Source organism: Hoplias malabaricus, chromosome 13 (genome assembly GCF_029633855.1).
Source record: "Hoplias malabaricus isolate fHopMal1 chromosome 13, fHopMal1.hap1, whole genome shotgun sequence".
Taxonomy (NCBI): domain Eukaryota; kingdom Metazoa; phylum Chordata; class Actinopteri; order Characiformes; family Erythrinidae; genus Hoplias; species Hoplias malabaricus.
The window spans coordinates 2559273-2578408 of record NC_089812.1 but is presented as its reverse complement, the minus strand read 5'-3'; the positions used below and the strand labels follow the sequence as shown (position 1 = coordinate 2578408).

General features: G+C 42.9%; 1 protein-coding gene across 1 annotated transcript in view; it reads left to right on the top strand.

The window, feature by feature from the left end:
- The first annotated feature begins 6163 nt into the window (after positions 1-6163).
- The window catches only part of LOC136664975 (prolyl endopeptidase-like), a 16537-nt gene continuing 3564 nt past the window's right edge, over positions 6164-19136 (top strand). Inside the window, exons 1-10 of the mRNA XM_066642505.1 lie at positions 6164-6378; positions 8954-9028; positions 9714-9847; positions 11475-11605; positions 11866-12075; positions 12516-12637; positions 13325-13430; positions 15077-15268; positions 17984-18181; positions 19008-19111. Coding sequence (XP_066498602.1) covers positions 6337-6378; positions 8954-9028; positions 9714-9847; positions 11475-11605; positions 11866-12075; positions 12516-12637; positions 13325-13430; positions 15077-15268; positions 17984-18181; positions 19008-19111 — 1314 coding nt within the window. The 5' untranslated portion in view covers positions 6164-6336. The remainder of the gene's footprint in view (positions 6379-8953; positions 9029-9713; positions 9848-11474; positions 11606-11865; positions 12076-12515; positions 12638-13324; positions 13431-15076; positions 15269-17983; positions 18182-19007; positions 19112-19136) is intronic.

Below are 19136 nucleotides of genomic sequence, written 5' to 3'. Positions count from 1 at the left end.
CAAATACATAACAAAAATGATGATTTAAATCCGTTTATTTATGATTAAGCTCCAGAGAAGTGGACCAAGGTAAAAAAAAAAAAAAAATTGGAAAAATATTAAATCTTTTTATGCGTGGACAATGTGGAAAAATACATCACAAAATGAGAAGTGTTGAGTTGAGTGGGTGTTTCGTCAGAGTTCCCTGAAGTGTGTTAGACTGGATGGGGTTTGTGTGTGTGTGTGTGTGTGTGTGTGTGTGTGTGTGTGTGTGTGTTGCTGCAGGGCAGAAACTAAGAAATGGTGTGTCTCATACCAACAGGAAACACTTCCCATACTTCTCTGAGGTGTAGATGTAAATGTGAGTGTTTCCTGTTGGTATAAGGCAGTGTTTCTTAGTTTCTGCCCTGCAGCAACACACACATACACACACACACACACACACACACACACAAACCCCATCCAGTCTAACACACTTCAGGGAACTCTGATGAAACACCCACTCAACTCAAAACTTCCACAGCAGACGCACAGGACGTCTTTATCAGAGCAACTGTGACTGGTCAGAGTCTCAGTCACATTCTTTACTATACAAATATATTATAAAAATATGATTTAAATACATTTATTTAAAGAAGTGCACCAAGGTAAAAAAAAAAAATTGGAAAAATATTAAATCTTTTTATGCGTTAGAAAAATACATCACAAAATGAAAAGTTCTTTCAAATAAATGATGAGCCATAAGTAGTGAGAGTGTTTAAATGTGTGAGAGGGGTGTGTGTGTGTGTGTGTGTGTGTGTATGTGTGAGAGAGAGAGTTATCAGTCTGTCAGTCTTCTCTGAGGTGTAGATGTAAGTGTGAGTGTTTCCTGTTGGTAAAAGGCACAGTGTTTCTTAGTTTCTGCCCCGCAGCAACACACACACACACACACACACACACACACACACAAACCCCATCCGGTCTAACACACTTCAGGGAACTCTGACCAAACACCCACAACTCAACACTTTCACAGCAGACACACAGGACGTCTTTATCAGAGCAACCGTGACTGGTCGGAGTTACAGCCACCAATCAGAGCCACAGAGACCAGTCCAAACAACAGCTCAGTGACTGACAAGAGCCACGGAGACCGGTCAGAGCCAAAGTGACTGGTCAAAGCTGCAGCAACCGGTCAGGGCCTCAGCAACTGATTAGAGTGACAGCAACTGATCAGCCTCTTACTAACCAATAAGATCCAGTGACCGGTCAGAACCACAGCGACTGATCAGAGCCTCAGTGACCAATAAGAGCCACGGAGACCGGTCAGAACAGTCTGTGTTGTCCTTTATAGCGACACAAACCAGTGTCCAGTTCCAAAGTACTGGTCATCAGCAACTATGATCAATGGGGTTTAAAATGGCCGCTGTGTTTATGTGACTCACTATTCTATGATGACTATTTTTAACCAATCAGTGATCGGCACTGCTTCCATCTCCTCCGCTATGGTCCAGCTCAGCAAACTCTGCGTCTGACCTGATTCATCTGGGGGGCTTCCAGGATTTGAAAAAAAGGGACAGAACATGTGATCACAGACTTGAAACTGGACCGAACCGGACCATTACTCAGTGAGGTTAATGTTGATAATGAAAATAAGGGATTTGAATCTATAAAGTGTAAATACATAAACTGAATCTGTTACTGAACCTCAATCCCACCCCCCACCTGCGCCCACAGCCCCTACAACACACTCTTATTCTCTGTATTCTCTCAGACGTTCAGAACCGGATCTGAATGATGTCACTGTTTTTCAGCTTCAGGAAAGTGCCCTGAAGCTGAATGTAAACAGGAGGAAAAATGCAGTTACAGGTGAGTCAGGTGGGACTTTCCTGAGCGCAGGCTCCACCCAGTCTCGTGCTCTTTTAAGTGCAGGTGGTGACTGGTCACTGGTCTTATCTCTGAGTAGAGGTTAATTCCCTCTGAGTCAGCGTGCATGAGTTCTGTTTGGTTTCAGAATAAAGTCAAGAGACGCTGAGAGTCATCACCGTGTTTTCACATTAGGCTGTTTACTTTGGGCCTCTAGCGTTTTCACCTCTGACCCTGCTCCTCATGAGTGGTTTCACCCCGGTCCTGTGTGACTCATCCACACAGCAAAAAATCCCACTGGAAAATCATATTGCTCAAATATTCCTCTTTCATGTCTCAGGAGAATTAACACTCCTTTTTCAATATCTCAGGAAACACAGTGTGAGGCAGAGAGGAGACACGACACGCTTGTATCCACCATCAGAAACGTGCAAGTTGTGAGCACTGCTGAGAAACGGTGGAGCACTGTCTTTAATTCAGCTGCAGATAAACATGAGTGTTATTATCTCAGCTCTGAGCCCAGTGTGAGACAACTGTCAGACTACAGAGGAGACACAGCGGACATTCCTGCACTTGCTCTTTCAAAAGAAACATCTGCAGCAAGAGAGAAAAGATAATATTTCCAGGAGAAACCTCAGAGACATTAAAGAGGAACTACAGAGATATTAAGGAGACACTACAGAGATATTAAGGAGACACTACAGAGATATTAAGGAGACACTACAGAGAAATAAAGGAGACACTACAGAGATATTAAGGTGGAACTACAAATATATTAAAGAAACACTACAGAGATATTAAGGAGACACTACAGAGATATTAAAGGAACACTACAGAGAAATGAATGTGGAACTACAAATATATTAAAGAGACACTACAGAGATATTAAGGTGGAACTACAAATACATTAAAGCAACACTACAGAGAAATTAAGGGGACACTACAGAGATATTAAGGTGGAACTACAAATATATTAAAGAAACACTACAGAGATATTAAGGTCGAACTACAAATATATTAAAGAAACACTACAGAGATATTAAGGTGGAACTACAAATATATTAAAGAAACACTACAGAGATATTAAGGTGGAACTACAAATATATTAAAGCAACACTACAGAGAAATTAAGGAGACACTACAGAGATATTAAAGAAACACTACAGAGAAATTAAGTGGAACTACAAATATATTAAAGAAACACTACAGAGATACTAAGGAGACACTACGGAGATATTAAGGAGACACTACGGAGATATTAAAGAAACACTACAGAGAAATTAAGGAGACACTACAGTGATATTAAAGAAACACTACAGAGAAATTAAGGAGACACTACAGAGATATTAAAGAAACACTACAGAGAAATTAAGGAGACACTACAGAAATATTAAAGAAACACTACAGAGAAATTAAGGAGACACTACAGAGATATTAAAGAAACACTACAGAGAAATTAAGGTGGAACTACAAATATATTAAGGAGACACTACAGAGATATTAAGGAGACACTGCAGAGATATTAAGGAGACACTGCAGAGATATTAAAGAAACACTACAGAGATATTAAGGAGACACTACAGAGATATTAAGGAGACACTGCAGATATATTAAAGAAACACTACAGAGAAATTAAGGAGACACTACAGAGATATTAAAGAAACACTACAGAGAAATTAAGGAGACACTACAGAGATATTAAAGAAACACTACAGAGAAATTAAGGTGGAACTACAAATATATTAAAGAAACACCACAGAGATATTAAGGAGACACTACAGAGATATTAAGGAGACACTGCAGATATATTAAAGAAACACTACAGAGAAATTAAGGAGACACTACAGAGATATTAAAGAAACACTACAGAGAAATTAATGTGGAACTACAAATATATTAAAGAAACACTACAGAGATATTAAGGAGACACTACAGAGATATTAAGGTGGAACTACAAAGATATTAAAGAGATTCTAACTACAGAGATATTAATGTGGAACTACAAATATAAAGAGGCAATACACAGACATTATTAAAGAGACACTACAGGAATATTAATGAGGAACCAGAGAGATATTAAGGTATAACAACAGACATATTAAAGAGACACTAAATAGTTAGTGCTCTGGAAACACTTTGTTTTGATTTCTTCATGGACCTCAATTGAACATTTACTCCCATTTCAAAATGGAAAAGAAAAACCCCCTGTAGCTCCCACCCTGGACAAGTCTAGACAAGCCCAGACAGTTGTAAGTCAGCAGAGCAGGTGTCTGAGGGGCAAAGCACTGAGAGAGGAAGAGAACTTGTCAGGGAATGGAAATAACCTGGTGCACAATAGCATTGGGGGCGCTACAGTTCTGAGTCAGGCGTGTGGCAGGCACGTGTGGCCTGTTAGGAACAGGTGTGTCTGAAAGTGTCTGTGTGTGTGTGTGTGTGTGGATGTGTGAGCCTGTGTGTTTTGTGTGGTATGTATGTGGTCTTAAAACAGAACATGAAAGGTTTCCGTGATAGACATTGATTGACAATTCAGTACGAACTTCCATCCACAACCTTAGCAGAGATTAAGAGAGAGAGAGAGAGAGAGAGAGAGAGAGAGAGAGAGAGGGACGGAGAGAGAGAGAGAGAGGGAGAGAGTCAGGCCATACAGATAAGAGAATTAAAAGTCATGGGGAACTGTAGTTCTCTCTGGTTTGTTTACGTTTAGAAGCTCTGCGTCTTTTAATGAAGAACGGTATTTGAGGAAAATACTGACATATGTTTCTACGCAGCTGAAGTGTAACTTGTCTAAGTTTCACTCACTGTTTGAATTACCACAGAAACCCGTTTGTAGCTGGAGGTGTTTAATTTGGTAGTATTATGGTCTGTTTACTTTCATGCAGTTAGCCATCTCAGCTTCTAATTAGCAAAAAAAAAAAAAGATAATAAAGTCTAAATTATCCACTAATAGAGCAGAAATAGAGCAATATGTCGGTTTGTGCTTTTCCTCTCTGTTGTTTAAACAACTCCAGATGCTTTTTCACTGCCATGAGAAGAGAAATCCTAGCATATTGGACCGAGACGCTATGTTTTTTTTTTTAGACATTTTCTGACACACATGGGGTGGCAAGGTGGTGCAGCAGGTAGGTGTCGCAGTCACACAGCTCCAGGGACCTGGAGATTTGGGTTCAAGTCCCGCTCCGGGTGACTGTCTGTGAGGAGTGTGGTGTGTTCTCCCTGTGTCTGCGTGGGTTTCCTCCGGGTGACTGTCTGTGAGGAGTGTGGTGTGTTCTCCCTGTGTCTGTGTGGGTTTCCTCCGGGTGACTGTCTGTGAGGAGTGTGGTGTGTTCTCCCTGTGTCTGCGTGGGTTTCCTCCAGGTGCTCCGGTTTCCTCCCATGGTCCAAAAACACACGTTGGTAGGTGGATACGGACTCAAAAGTGTCCGTAGGTGTGTGTGTGTGAGTGAATGTGTGTGTGTTGCCCTGTGAAGAACTGGCGCCCCCTCCAGGGTGTATCCCTTGCCTTGCGCCCAATGATTCCAGGTAGGCTCTGGACCCACGGTGACCCTGAACTGGATAAGGGTTACAGACAATGAATGAATGAATGACACGAATGTTTATTGCTAAACACTTTAGATGGGTTTCAAACAGGCAAAGGCACCTGAGCGAGCAAATGGTGAGAAAACATCTTCTGAATTTTATAAGAATTGTTTTTTTCATTATTATCACAATGGTGAAAGTCTACTCTAAAGCTACTCTTGAATTGCACTGAGAGAGAGAGAGAGTTATGCAACTGAATCAAAAGCACTCACTCATTTCAGAGAAATATAGCTTTGGCCTTTAAGGTTTACTGGATATGAATCTCACGGCAAGCATTGAGGGGGTTTAAAGCCCTCCAGCTGTGTTCTCTGGAGGGTTTGAGCTCCTGTGGCACGAGTTGGAGTGATGTTTGTGATCCAGAACTAATCATCCAACACCAGAACCAGACCTCATTGAGGTTTATGTGGTTAAATGCCATCAAATCCTTACAGTTGTGTTCAAACATCTACAGAAACCTTCACAGAAAAGCAGACTAACTGCAGTGAAGAGGAACACACTCCTGAGTTTTAATCTTCAGTTCAGATTCAACAAAGGAAAAGCAGCTGTAAACTTTAGTACTAAACATAAACTTTAGTACTAGTGCAAAGTCTTATACCACACACACACACACACACACACACACACACACACACACACACACACACAATATGAAGAATGGTGCTTCTGTTCACTCAGCCACATGTGACATCATTTCCTTTGTGCGTGGAAATGATGTGGAACACAAAGACCTTGCTTTCACTTTCACTTTACACACACACACACTTACACACGTACACATACAGAGACACACAATTATACAGACACACACTGCAGCTGAGTCACCGGGTGTGGAGACTGAAACACACAGACACACACACAGACACACACACACACACAGACTGGACAATAAACACCCACACGAAAACACACCACACACACACACACAGCTGTGCTGAGATGCCTTTCAAATACCCAGAAGCTCGACGTGATGAGAATAAGGTCAGTGTGGTGACACTCGGGACACTCACACACACACACACACACGCAAACACACACAGACACACACACACACACAGACACATGTTTCTTCCGCTTACTTTTACAACACACTCATAACACAGTGGAAAGACCAGGAAGAAAGCTCTGTTTTTGTATGAATGTGTGTGTTTTTGTGTGTGTGAGTGTGTGTGCACATTCATGATCAGAGTGTAACCTGTGACTGTGTAAAAGCGAGGGTCTATTTAAGCTCCTTGTGGAATCCTGTTCACCACTAGGTTCTTTAGGTGGATTTGGAGAAGTTTAGAGCAGAGCAAGTGAAGCTCCCTCTCGGCAGGACTCTCGTTGTTCTTTGTGTGTGTGTGTGTGTGTGTGTGTGTGTGTCTGTGAATGAGTAAAGCTCCCTCTCGGCAAAACTCTCATTGTTCTTTGTGTGTGTGTGTGTGTGTGTGTGTTTGCGAGAGAGAGAGTCAGCTGGGGAGTGAGTTAATGATTGAGTGACTGAGTGAGTGAACCCCTCCAAAATCTGGTTGTTCTTTGTGTGTGTGTGTGTGTGTGTGTGTGTGTGTGTGTTAACAAGAGTGAGTGAGTGAAGCTGCTGAGAAGAGGAGAGCTGCTGAAGGAGCACAAAGACTGTTTCTGGAGTGTGCAAGGTTTATATAATCCATTCACTAAACATGCCCTGAAGATCCATACGGCTGTTCTTTGGAAGTCCTGAGATTGTGAGTGTGTGTGTGTGTGTTTTGTTTGCATTTCATTCCAGTTTTTGTTCACTGGAAAACCAACTGCCGCTGTGCTGCCAGAATCTTTGTCCACATTCTGATGAAATGTGTAGAGACGCCTTTAAAGTTCAGTGAAAAGTCAAACACTAACATGAACATAAACCCAGACATCAACTCCAAACTAAAACCAAACTAAACACCAAACCGTCCATAGCCTAACTAAAAACACAGCATCACAAACAACACAAATACCAACACAAACCTATCACTAACACTATCACTGAACTGAAAAACACAGACGACTACACACTAACACAAACACCCACACCTACACTAAGACAACACCAACACTAAACAAACACCAACACTAACTGCAACAACAACATAAAATCTAACACAAACACCCACACCTAAACTAAGACAACACCAACACCTACACTAAACAAACACCAACACTATCCATCCATCCATCCATTATCTGTAACCGCTTATCCAATTTAGGGTCGCGGGGGGTCCAGAGCCTACCTGGAATCATTGGGCGCAAGGCGGGAACACACCCTGGAGGGGACGCCAGTCCTTCACAGGGCACACCAACACTAACACTAAACAAACACCCACACCTACACTAAACAAACACCCACAACTACACTAAGACAACACCAACACTAACACTAAACAAACACCAACACTAAGACAACACCAACATAAAATCTAACACAAACACCAACACTAACATTAAAACATACACTAACACAAACACCAACATTTACACCAGTGCTAATTCTAAAAGTAACACTAACACAAACACATATATTAGTGCTAAAAACAAAGCTAACACTACTCTACGAAACTCCAACCCTAACACAAACACCAACTTCAACTTTAAAATAAACCTAAAGTCGAACGCTACCACTAAAAATAAAAGTAATACCAACACTAACACTTGAGCTAACTAAAAAACACCAGTAACACTAACAAACACCAATGCCAACACTGACAGTAAACCTACAACAAAAAACATGAACACAAACACTAACCCTAATACCAATTCAAACATAAACAGTAACACCAACTCTAACATCAATATAAACACCAGCACTATCACCAACACCAACCCTATCACTAACACTGATACCAATGCAAACAACAATAGCATACTTAAAATCAACACTAACACCATCATCTCTAAAACCAACATTAACACTAACCCTAAGACCACTGTAAACACCAACTTTAACATCAACACTAACACCAAATAACACACCAATGCAAACAACAACGTTAACACTAATAACAACACTAAGTCCAATAGCAGAAAAAACACCAACTCTTATATTACCACTGACCCTAATAGCAGGCCTGTAACTGACTCTGAATATAAATCAGAGCTTGGTGTGCCATGGTGGACTTGTTATTAATCAGGTCGACCAATCAGAGCTCTTTCGCCATGGTAACACTTAGTATAAACACAGTAACACAAACACTGGGGCTGTGTCTCTTTCTGTTCTCCTGTGTTGTAACGTCCTCAGGTTCCACTGCCAGAGCTACGGTCCAGTGTTCAAGAACACAACCACAGAGAATGGTTAAAGCACTCCGCTTCTGTTCCTGATCAACCCCAAAAAATGAGGATGCACTGGTCCCTGGCCTGAAAGTCCCAGCATGAGCTGTGGCATCATGCGTTTGTTCTTGCACAATGACTTCTCATGAACATCGTTGAGTAGAACACATGTTCAGTCTTTGTGTTGCTGCTGTTGAGAAACAGCTTCTGTCTTTTGGAACACAGTCAAAGCAGTTGCGGTTTTGGCCAAGGTCCAGAAGTCGGAACTGAACTCCAAAGCTCTCTCTTTGTTTCTCAGGTGGATGATTACAATGGGGTGAAGGTTCCTGACCCGTACTGGTGGCTGGAGGACCCGGACTGTGAGGAGACAAAGGTCAGCTCTTGATATCTTTCGCATTTCACAGAGTCAGGGTTTTATTGTTTATAGCATTGGCAGGGGGCATTAAATATGAATGCAGACGACTGCAGTGTTCAGATTACAACTGTGACCTTCACACACAAAGACACAGGGTCAAAAACAGCCAGTCTCACTATGAGATCATGAGAGGTTGCAACTATGAACTCTCCAGTAAAATGTGCGTACATAAAAAGCAGGAAAAAGTAGCGTATGACCCCTTAAAGCAACACTAAGTTATATTCTTACGTTAAAGTTACAGCTTCAAAATCACTGTGATGCTTCACTGAGTTGTAATAGGGAGAATAGAGCATCTGTCTTTGCTACTCTGGGCTCAGCACTGCAGAAACTGCACTATGTAACTTTTGGTGGTGGGTAGGAAACCACCTTCTCCATCACCTTTATTTTCAGGACAGTTTTGTAAAAGTGAATCACACCCTGCAAGTGTACGAAGAGCCCAGGAGCAAAGATACCAATCTAACCTAGTGTTCCTTTGCTCTACCACCACCATCACCACCATCCTCACCATCATCATCATCATCCTGGCAGGACTGCTGTTGTGTTGTGTCTAGATTGAGCAGCTCCAACACACACCAGGATTGTATCAGCTGATTGTGCGTTTGTCAATACATGTGTGTGTGTAAATGTTTGTGTGTTTGTTTAGGCCTTTGTGGAGGAGCAGAATAAGCTGAGCTGGCCGTTTCTGGAGCAGTGTGAGATCAGGGCTCAGTTCCAGAAGCGACTCACTGAGCTCTACAACTACCCCAAATACAGCTGCCCCTACAAGAGAGGAAAGAGGTGAACACACCATGTGACCACAGCAGGATCTGATGCTCACCACATCTGTGATGAATTGAATTGAGCGTCAGAACAAGAGACAGAGATAAAAGGATAGAGTCAGGAAAGAGTCATGGTTAATCCACTGTTTACAGCGGTGGCGGTCTTGCTGGTCTTTCAAGGAGGGGAAGCTCAATTTCGGCCTACATCATAAAATGTGTTGTTTATTTATACGTAAATTCTACCCTCCGTTCCTTTTTAAGAAAATGATCTGTGACCCTGTCGTACCAACAAGGCGTCTTTTCCAGGGACTTGACTAGTGTCCTCTCAATGGCCAGCAGAGCTAGGCTTAAACGGCCTTGACCCATGTGAACTGTGCTCCCACGGATCTCTACACCAAAGGATCGCTGATTCGCTCATTTCGCTGTCAATCAAAAAGGGATTCAGCCTCAGACAGATCATCCAATCATCATGCAGAAGCTGAGCGTCCGGGCCAGCCGAGGCCAGCCCACTGCCCCATAGATCCCCAGAGACGCTGAGCGTCCGATGGGCGGGACAAAGCCCAGCATTTATCCAATGACTCGTCTCGTTTCGCTGCACTTTGCTATTGAACTCTTTTAAAGCACTGTTTAATGATTGAGAGGAAAGCCGTGTCTTTACCAGTGATAAGAAGCTGATTCTGAACAAAAGTTGAGCGCGTTGTAGTGCATATTTATTCACTGACATGTACACACAACAATATATATCTGATCACTTATTTTTTGACATTTTAGGGGAAGCTGAGCTTCCCTTGCAGTCTTAGAGCAATCGCCGCTGGTTTACAGCAGGTGTAGATCATTGTGATGAAATATTCTGTCTATTAAAGTTTGAGTATTTCAGTATTTCATGCTTCCAGAGAGGGTCCTGCTGAGCTTGTGAAATGCAGCAGTGGAGGAAAGTAGCCAACGTGCTTCAAGTCACACTGAACACAGCCTCAGAAAACACAAAGAAGGAGCATTTTGTCCTGTTTTTATTTCTTTCCAAATCAGAAATCGGACAATGGGGTCGTTTCCAGTTTGTGATTTTCCCATTTCAAAATAAAAAGTACACCAATCTGGTTTGCTGGTCTTTTACTGAACAAACCATCGAGGACAATATTACAAGCTGCAAATGACCCTTAGCTCTGCTAAGCAATAAGGATTTATTTGAGGCTCTGTGCTCTTTTTGGAGCTTCTTTAGCTCAAATCACACATCACAGTAAATGCTGAAAAATGTACTATTCTTTGGTTTCAGCCATGAAGAAACATATCTGGTTCAGGAACTAAATATTGTGATGGAAACCCTTCCAAATTTGTCTGCATTTAGGCCCTCGCTCCACACGAACACGGCATTTTAGGTCACTGTGAAGAGAGTCACTGTAAATACTCCCCAAAATGGAGATTTTTGTCTAAATGATTCTGGCCCTGGTGTGGTCCGCATCCCGGTGACCGTTTTCAGGGCCCACATGCTGCTCCTGTTCTTGACCACCTCTCACCAGAGGTCACTCATGGTGTCAGTTTTGTGTAGATACATTTTTAAGGATCCTTTTGACCCTCACCAACTCCACACAGCCGAATGGTGACATAATAATAACGTTATTATGGATATGGTGCCTTTTCTTGTGTTGCAGGTATTTTTACTTCCATAACAAGGGTCTACAGAATCAGGATGTTTTGTATGTCCAGGACTCTCTGGAAAGTCCTGCGTCCGTCTTCTTTGACCCGAACAAGCTGTCAGAGGACGGCACCGTGGCTCTAAAAAGTGGGTTTCACGTATACACCCATCTTTTATTATATATATATATATCTGCATATACACTATATGACCAAAAGTCTGAGGACACCTGCTCATCCAACAGCTTCATATACACTGTTACCCCTTTGAGTTCATGTGGTTCAGTTGAGATGATGCACCCTGAGGCCACACTGGTAGCAGATCCAAGCAAATGATTTACGAATTTGGAACATATGGCATTTAAGATTGCTTTTCTCTCGCTCTCTCTCTTTCTCTCTCTCTCTCAGTGGGGCGTTTGTCAGAAGAGTGTGAGTACTTTGCATATGGTCTGAGCAGCGCCGGTTCTGATTGGGTGACGGTGCGATTTATGAAGGCTGATGACCTCACCGAGCTGCCGGACGTGTTGGAGCGAGTGAAGTTCAGCTGCTTGGCCTGGACCCACGACGCTAAAGGAATATTCTACAACTCCTACCCACCACAGGACGGGAAAGCGGACGGTAAACACACAGAGCGCACAGACCCCCCATCGGTCAAACAGTTTACTTTAGGGAGTACATGGCTGTTCCTTTGAGCAGGAATTCTCAGTGTAACCAGATTACTCAAGCCCCAAGTCAAATGTGTCCAACTAGAAAAGGAGCAATCTTACCGACCCCCAAAAATGCTCCCACGGCATCCATCTCCACATAATCCAGCCCCACTCTCACTCCAGATCTGACCACTTCCATAGGTCTCCACCTAGTGGCCTGGATGTGTTCTAACCTGGAGGTTCAACACAAGCGGGACCTGCTCTAAGGATCAAAAACAGGTTCAGTCAGGGACTTCAAAGCAAACATATTGTATATATATATCAACTTCTTTGCTGTTTAATCCATTTCAGGGTCACGGTATTGTGGGTTAATAGAATGTAATCTCTCTCTTTCTCCCATATTTTCGTCAGGTACTGAGACTACTTCCAACCTCAATCAGAAACTCTTCTACCATGTGATCGGCACAAGCCAATCAGAGGACGTCCTGGTGGCCGAGTTCCCGGACAACCCCAAATGGCACAGCAACGTCACTGTGAGTACAACAGGGTCATAATACCACATCTGGGGCTATTTTACAGCTTCAAAATCATGAATCTGACTTGTAATATGGAGAATATAGCCTCTGTATATGCTACTCTTGGCTCAGCACTGCAGAAACTACACTATGCAACTTTTGAAGGCGTGTACAACTTTAGGAAAACACCCTCTCCATTACCTGCTTTTCTTTACCTGGGAAATGAAACCCTCTCCATCTTTAAACCCATCACCATCAAGTTAACAGCCTGTGGAGAAATGTAATGCTCTCTTTAACTCACAGGATTTGTCTCTTTCCAACACCACCACCCCGCCCCCAGCCGCACGAGCAGCCCATCAGATAACAGCAACACAAACAACATTGGAACCTGTACACAGCCCAGACGTTATGTTCCGATTCACATGACATACAGGATTACGCTTTAAAACCACAACTTTAATTTGTTGTAGAGATGGGTCCAAGCAGGTGTCTCTCAAACAGATGGTGACAGTGATGGATGCATGGAGATAGGAATCTTTATAAAGAAAATTCCAGTGGTGCATTCTCCCTCAGTGCTGCAGAAAGAGAAATGAAATGAAAAGAGCTTGGGATTCTTAAACAGAAAACAATTGAAAAGGTAAACAACATATTTAGAATTCTGATATGGCACGATCACTTCATATTACATTCTCTCGCTCTCTGCAGGTTTCTGATGATGGCCGTTACGCCGTGCTATCCATCACTGAGGGCTGTGAACCTGTCAATCAGTTGTGGTACTGCGACTTAGAGCAACTTCCCAATGGGATCTCAGGTGAGAGAGTGAGGGGGGGTAGAGGGGGGGGTAGATAGAGAGATAGAGAGAGGGAGGGAGAGAGGAAGGGAGAGAGAGAGAGAGAGAGAGAAAGAGGGGAGAGAGAGAGAGGGGGGGAGAGAGATAGAGAGAGAGAGGGGAGGGGGAGAGAGAGAGAGGGGGGAGAGAGAGAGAGGAGGAGAGAGAGAGAGGGGAGGGGGGAGAGAGAGAGAGGGGAGGGGGAGAGAGAGAGAGGGGGAGAGAGAGAGGGAGAGAGAGAGAGAGAGAGAGACAGAGACAGAGGGAGAGAGAGAGAGACAGAGAGAGAGAGAGAGAGAGACAGAGGGAGGGAGCGGGAGAGAGAGGGAGAGAGAGAGGGGGGGAGAGAGAGATAGAGAGAGGGGGGGAGAGAGAGAAGGGGGAGAGAGAGATAGAGAGAGGGGGGGAGAGAGAGAGATAGAGAGAGGGGGAGAGAGAGAGAGAGATAGAGAGACGGAGAGAGAGAGAGAGAGGGGGAGAGGGAGAGAGAGAGAGAGAGAGAGGGGGGGGAGAGAGAGAGACAGAGAGAGAGAGAGAGAGAGAGAGAGAGAGAGAGAGAGAGGGAGGGAGCGGGAGAGAGAGGGAGAGAGAGAGAGGGGGGAGAGAGAGATAGAGAGAGGGGGGGAGAGAGAGAGGGGGGAGAGAGAGATAGAGAGAGGGGGGGGGGGAGAGAGGGGGAGAGAGAGAGAGATAGAGAGAGGGGGAGAGAGAGAGAGATGGAGAGAGAGAGAGAGTGGGAGAGAGAGAGGGGGAGAGGGAGAGAGAGAAGGGGGGGGGGGTCCCCAATAATCTTGTAAATAACTTAAATGTATGTACAAGGTAGGGTTCTATTGCACACAGAGTTCCAATAACTCCCCCCAGGACTCTCCAAGCAGCCACAAAGCCCTTCAATATCTCCCCCACATCCTCTGACCCCAGCCCCAGCTGCTGTTTTTTTCCAAATGGCAAAAAGAAAAGCTAAATAAATAAAAAATAAAATAAAGCGCGGCAGTTGCACTAACACCTTTTAACTACGGACTGCGTACTTCGGCCCAAAGATAAATAGCTGGAGGGAAAAAACCTCACCCAAAGTCTGAGTGCGTTCAGTCAGTTGTGAAACAAACCAGACACAACCGACTACACTGAGCAAACAAGTGACAGACACTTTAATCCTCAGCTCAGAATGAGCAGCCTACCCCTACTGATGGATCAATCAGATGCTTTTACAGTGTCTACCAGCAGGGTGAGTTAGAGAGAGAGAGAAACAAAGAGAAAGAGAAAGAGGGGGGGAGAAAGAGAGGGCTCTTATCTGGAGAATGTTGTGTATCTGGTGTGGACAGTTTGGAAGTGCCAGGGTCCGGAAAACCAAGGGTTTGGTTACTAACCAACTGCCATGGGTCCCACTTCCTCTACAGCTTTTCATCTTATTTCCCGTATATTTCTATATTAATTTCATCTTTTTTTTAAACTTGACTGAATAATGTTCATTATCTCACCACCATTTCATGAGAAATTAATACTCTTCCCTGCTCTTTTGATTAAAGATGAAATAAACCAAGACTGCTGCTGTTGTGATGCATATTTTAGGTGAGATGATAAAGATAAATGATGTCATTAATACGACCAGTTTCCTGTGCCCTGTTGAGCAGGTTTGTTGCCGTGGGTGAAGCTGGTGGACACCTTCGAGGCACAGTATTCTTATGTGACCAACGAAGGCACCGTGTTTACCTTCCGTACAAACCTGGACGCCCCTCGCTACAGAGTCATTAACATCAACCTGCAGGAAGTGGACAGAGAGAAGTGGACGACACTCATCCCACAGCACGACAAGGATGTCCTGGGTAAGAACCCTCGCAGAATGGGTTCTGAGGACTCTAAATCTTTAGGGTCTGAGGGTCTTTCATTTCTCTTAAGTGCTCTTGGTTAATCCACTGATTACAGTGGGTTTAGATCATGGTGATATATGATACACTGTGAAATGATTCAGAGCTTTATTTAAAGTTTAATGTGCGCTGCACAAGACCCTCACAAACTGAGACTGACCGAAACGGTGCCCCACTGTCTATATAGTGCACTATGGTTAGTTTCCCATAGTGGACACTCAAACAATCCCACAATGCACTGTATAGTCCACATACACTACCAGATTACCCATGATCTGCTGCTTTATTTGGTTTTTAAAAAAAATGAGGTATTGTCTGAAATTGTTTACCACAGTCGTGAATTCTGTTCCCTATTATAGTACACTATGTAGTGGGCAATATAGGGAGTAGTGTGTAGGGAGCCATTTCGACAACAGTGTGAATCGACGCCAAGAATTCAGACTCTGATTCATTCGCCAAGAGTTGATCCCGACTCCGAGACTCAGAGAATCGGTTCTTTGGGAGTCGACTCTTAAACCGTAAATACCTTTCGTCTTTTTTGCTATATTTTGCACCATTGAGAGACGTAGGACAGATTTGAAACAACACCCTGAATATAGTTTTGAATATTTCACATCAATATCCGTCTCATGACGTAGGAGTGTGAGGAAGGAAGAGTCTTTTTTTCTTAAGATAAAAACAGGTTCAACTCATTTTAGACCCTCACACTTTCACAGTAGATACCGCTGTCTTGTTTTGTGTTTTTATGTCTGTGTTATTCTCTGTCGTTATATTGCAGGAGTAGAAACAGAAAACTAAATAACGAAACGTACAACATTGTGGCCGGCCTTAGATTTTTCACTGCTTTTTGAGAAACGGCAAAACAGACTTTTTAACATTTTAATTATATTAAATTCAGTGTTTATCATGGAAGTCCGTCTCCTCCATTTGAAGGAAAAAAGGCCATACACACTCATAATTATGAGATAATGAGATACTAAATCACAATAATGAGACAGAGGGTCATAATAAGGTCATTGGCGGTGGCCAATCAGGGCTCCGTAGAACGGGCTGCGTCACAATGCAAGCCCCAAGCTAAACTCAGTCTGAGAAAATGGAGGAGTGACTGATGTCTTTATGATTGCAAACATGAATTAAATCTAAACGAAGCGTGAAGGATGTTGTCTGGACTTGTCTGTGCCACTTGTGTGTCTATTAACACTTGTTCTTGATCTTTTTAATGAAGTGCTGGGATCGGTTTAATCTTTTACGCTGTGAGAAAAATGATTCATATCACACATGAACATTCAGCAGGAACATTGAGGGCAAAATCAATAAAATAAACCGTTTCTCATTTGCATGCTTCTAAAAAACAACCCCCTGCAATCCAACAAACCAAACTCCTAATCTGATTTTATATCTCATTTTTATGATGTATCTCATTGTAGTGACTTAGCGTATGGATTTTAAAAATGGTATTGTATGTGGCGGAAACAGGCTTCCGTAGTTTTTGTCCCCCCTGCACCCTCCTAGTGTGTATGGTTCTATCTGTGTAGAACTCATGGTTCTAAACTGAAACGTTATCTTTAGTGAAGCATGTATGATTATATCACGTCTATGTAGACATAAGTTCTACCTAAAGGGGAATTCCAGCCAGATTACAAAATTGTGTTTAATTCCGTGAGCTCACTCTTAACCGTCCATGATGGAGAAAAACAGTCAGATTTGCATACAGGTCTAAAACTCATTAAAGGAAATTTCCAATCAGATTTGCATATTTCAGAGATGTAAACAAAAACATGTTTAGTTTAGTAAGAGTCCGGTATACGGCGCTATGGTAACTGCTGATAGGGCAGGTTTCTGTCCCAGCGGTGTAGCCTGGAAATCATGTTCCTATTTTGTAAATAGATCTCAGTACTGACTGATTTCCCGAACTCTGTACTTCGCAACAGGAAGCTTCTGAGAGGAGCTCCACCGCAGAGATCTGGATGTTATAACGCTACCATGGTTTCTTTGAAGGTCATGAACATGATGAACATTTTCTCAGATAGAAAGCAGCCAGGGAAGCTCAGTGCTTTCACTCTCTCGCTGTATGTGCATATCTCCAGGGGAAAAGAGGAACTGAGCGTGTGAATGCAAGTGTCCCGTGGTGGGTCTTCCCTGTAAACACTTTTTGTTTTCGTTCAAAGCAAAGGATTTGATCCGAGAGTGGCTTTTCCAGCTTTTGTCTCAATGCAAATGCAGTTCTCTTTAGAGCGAAACTCTGCTGCGGTGATATAGTGAGCGGTTTGAACAGTTCATATTGTTAATATGGACTAAATATGTTTAAGCACTAAAGTGTATGTCCTATTCTATTGAACAGCTGCACATGAGTGCGATGCCAAGAGGCTACCAGGGATATAAAGATTACCAGCAATGGGCTGTGAAGAGGTGAAGTGTGTTCTCTGGAGTGATGGAGCTCTATTCAGTTCCTCTGGGATGAGGTGGAGTTATGTGTGTGATCCAGAAATAATCACACAACATTAGTGCCCGTGGCCGACTGCCATCAATTCCTCACAGAAATGTTCCAGTGTACAGACTCGTCAGAAAAAAAGGAGAGATCCTCCCTGAGGGAATTGTTCACAAGCTTTCCTATTAAATCTGATGACCATCCAGTCTTCACTCTGTAACCTAGACTGTGTGTAACCCTTGCAGGATTTGTGCAGTGTGTGAACCAACACCACCTGCTGGTGAACTACGTGCATGATGTGAAGGATGTGCTGCAACTGTACGAGCTGGACTCCGGGCGCTGGGTCCGCGATCTTCCTCTCGACGTGGGAACTGTGGCAGGACTCAGCTGCAAGAAGAAACACCCAGATTTCTTCTATAAGTTTACCTCCTTTACCACTCCAGGTACTTAGTAACCAGTACTCAGCTCTCAATACTCAGTACTCAGTATCCAGTACTCAATACCCAGCTCTCAATACTCAGTATTCAATACTCAGCACCCAGTAATCAATACTCAGTACATAATATTTAGTATTCGATGCTAAATACTCAATAATATACTCAGTACTCAATATCTAATATTCAGTACTGAAGAACCAGTACTTACCTCTCATTACTCAGTACACAATATTGAGTGCTCTATAGTCAGGGCTGAGTACTCACTACGCAATAGTCAGTACTGAGTACTCAGTACTTAATACCCACTACTCAGTTCTCAAGAGTCACTACTCAATACCCAGTACTCATTACACAATACAAAGCACTCAATACTCAGTACTACTACAGGCTTACTACTTAGTATTTATAACTCAACACTTAATAATCAGTACTCAATATTCAGTACTCAGTAGCCAATATTTAATACTCCAAATTGTGTATTAAATACTCAGTACTTAGTATTCAGTACTCAACACTTACTGAATATGCATTACCCAGTAATCTGTATTCATATTTAATACTCAAATCCAGTACTCAGTACTTAATTCTTAGTATTTTGTATTCAATAATTAACACTTAATACTCACTACTTAATACTCTGTACTCAATACTCAGTTATCTTCTCAATACTCAGTACACTTCTCAGTCCTCGAAACAGTTCTCAGTCTTTAATACTCAGTATTCAGTACTAGTTCAGTAGTGTGTGCTGACAGAGGTGAGTGTGTGACCATAAAGGGTGTGTGAGGTGATGCTGTGCTATAGTAACGAGTGCTGTGTGTGTGTTTCTTTGCAGGAATCATCTTCCACTTTGACCTGAGTCAGCCCAACCCTGAGCCCAAAGTGTTCCGACAGGTGGAGGTGAAGGGAGTTGATCCCTCTGATTACCAGACGTCACAGGTACGAGAGTAAACAATCCATCTGT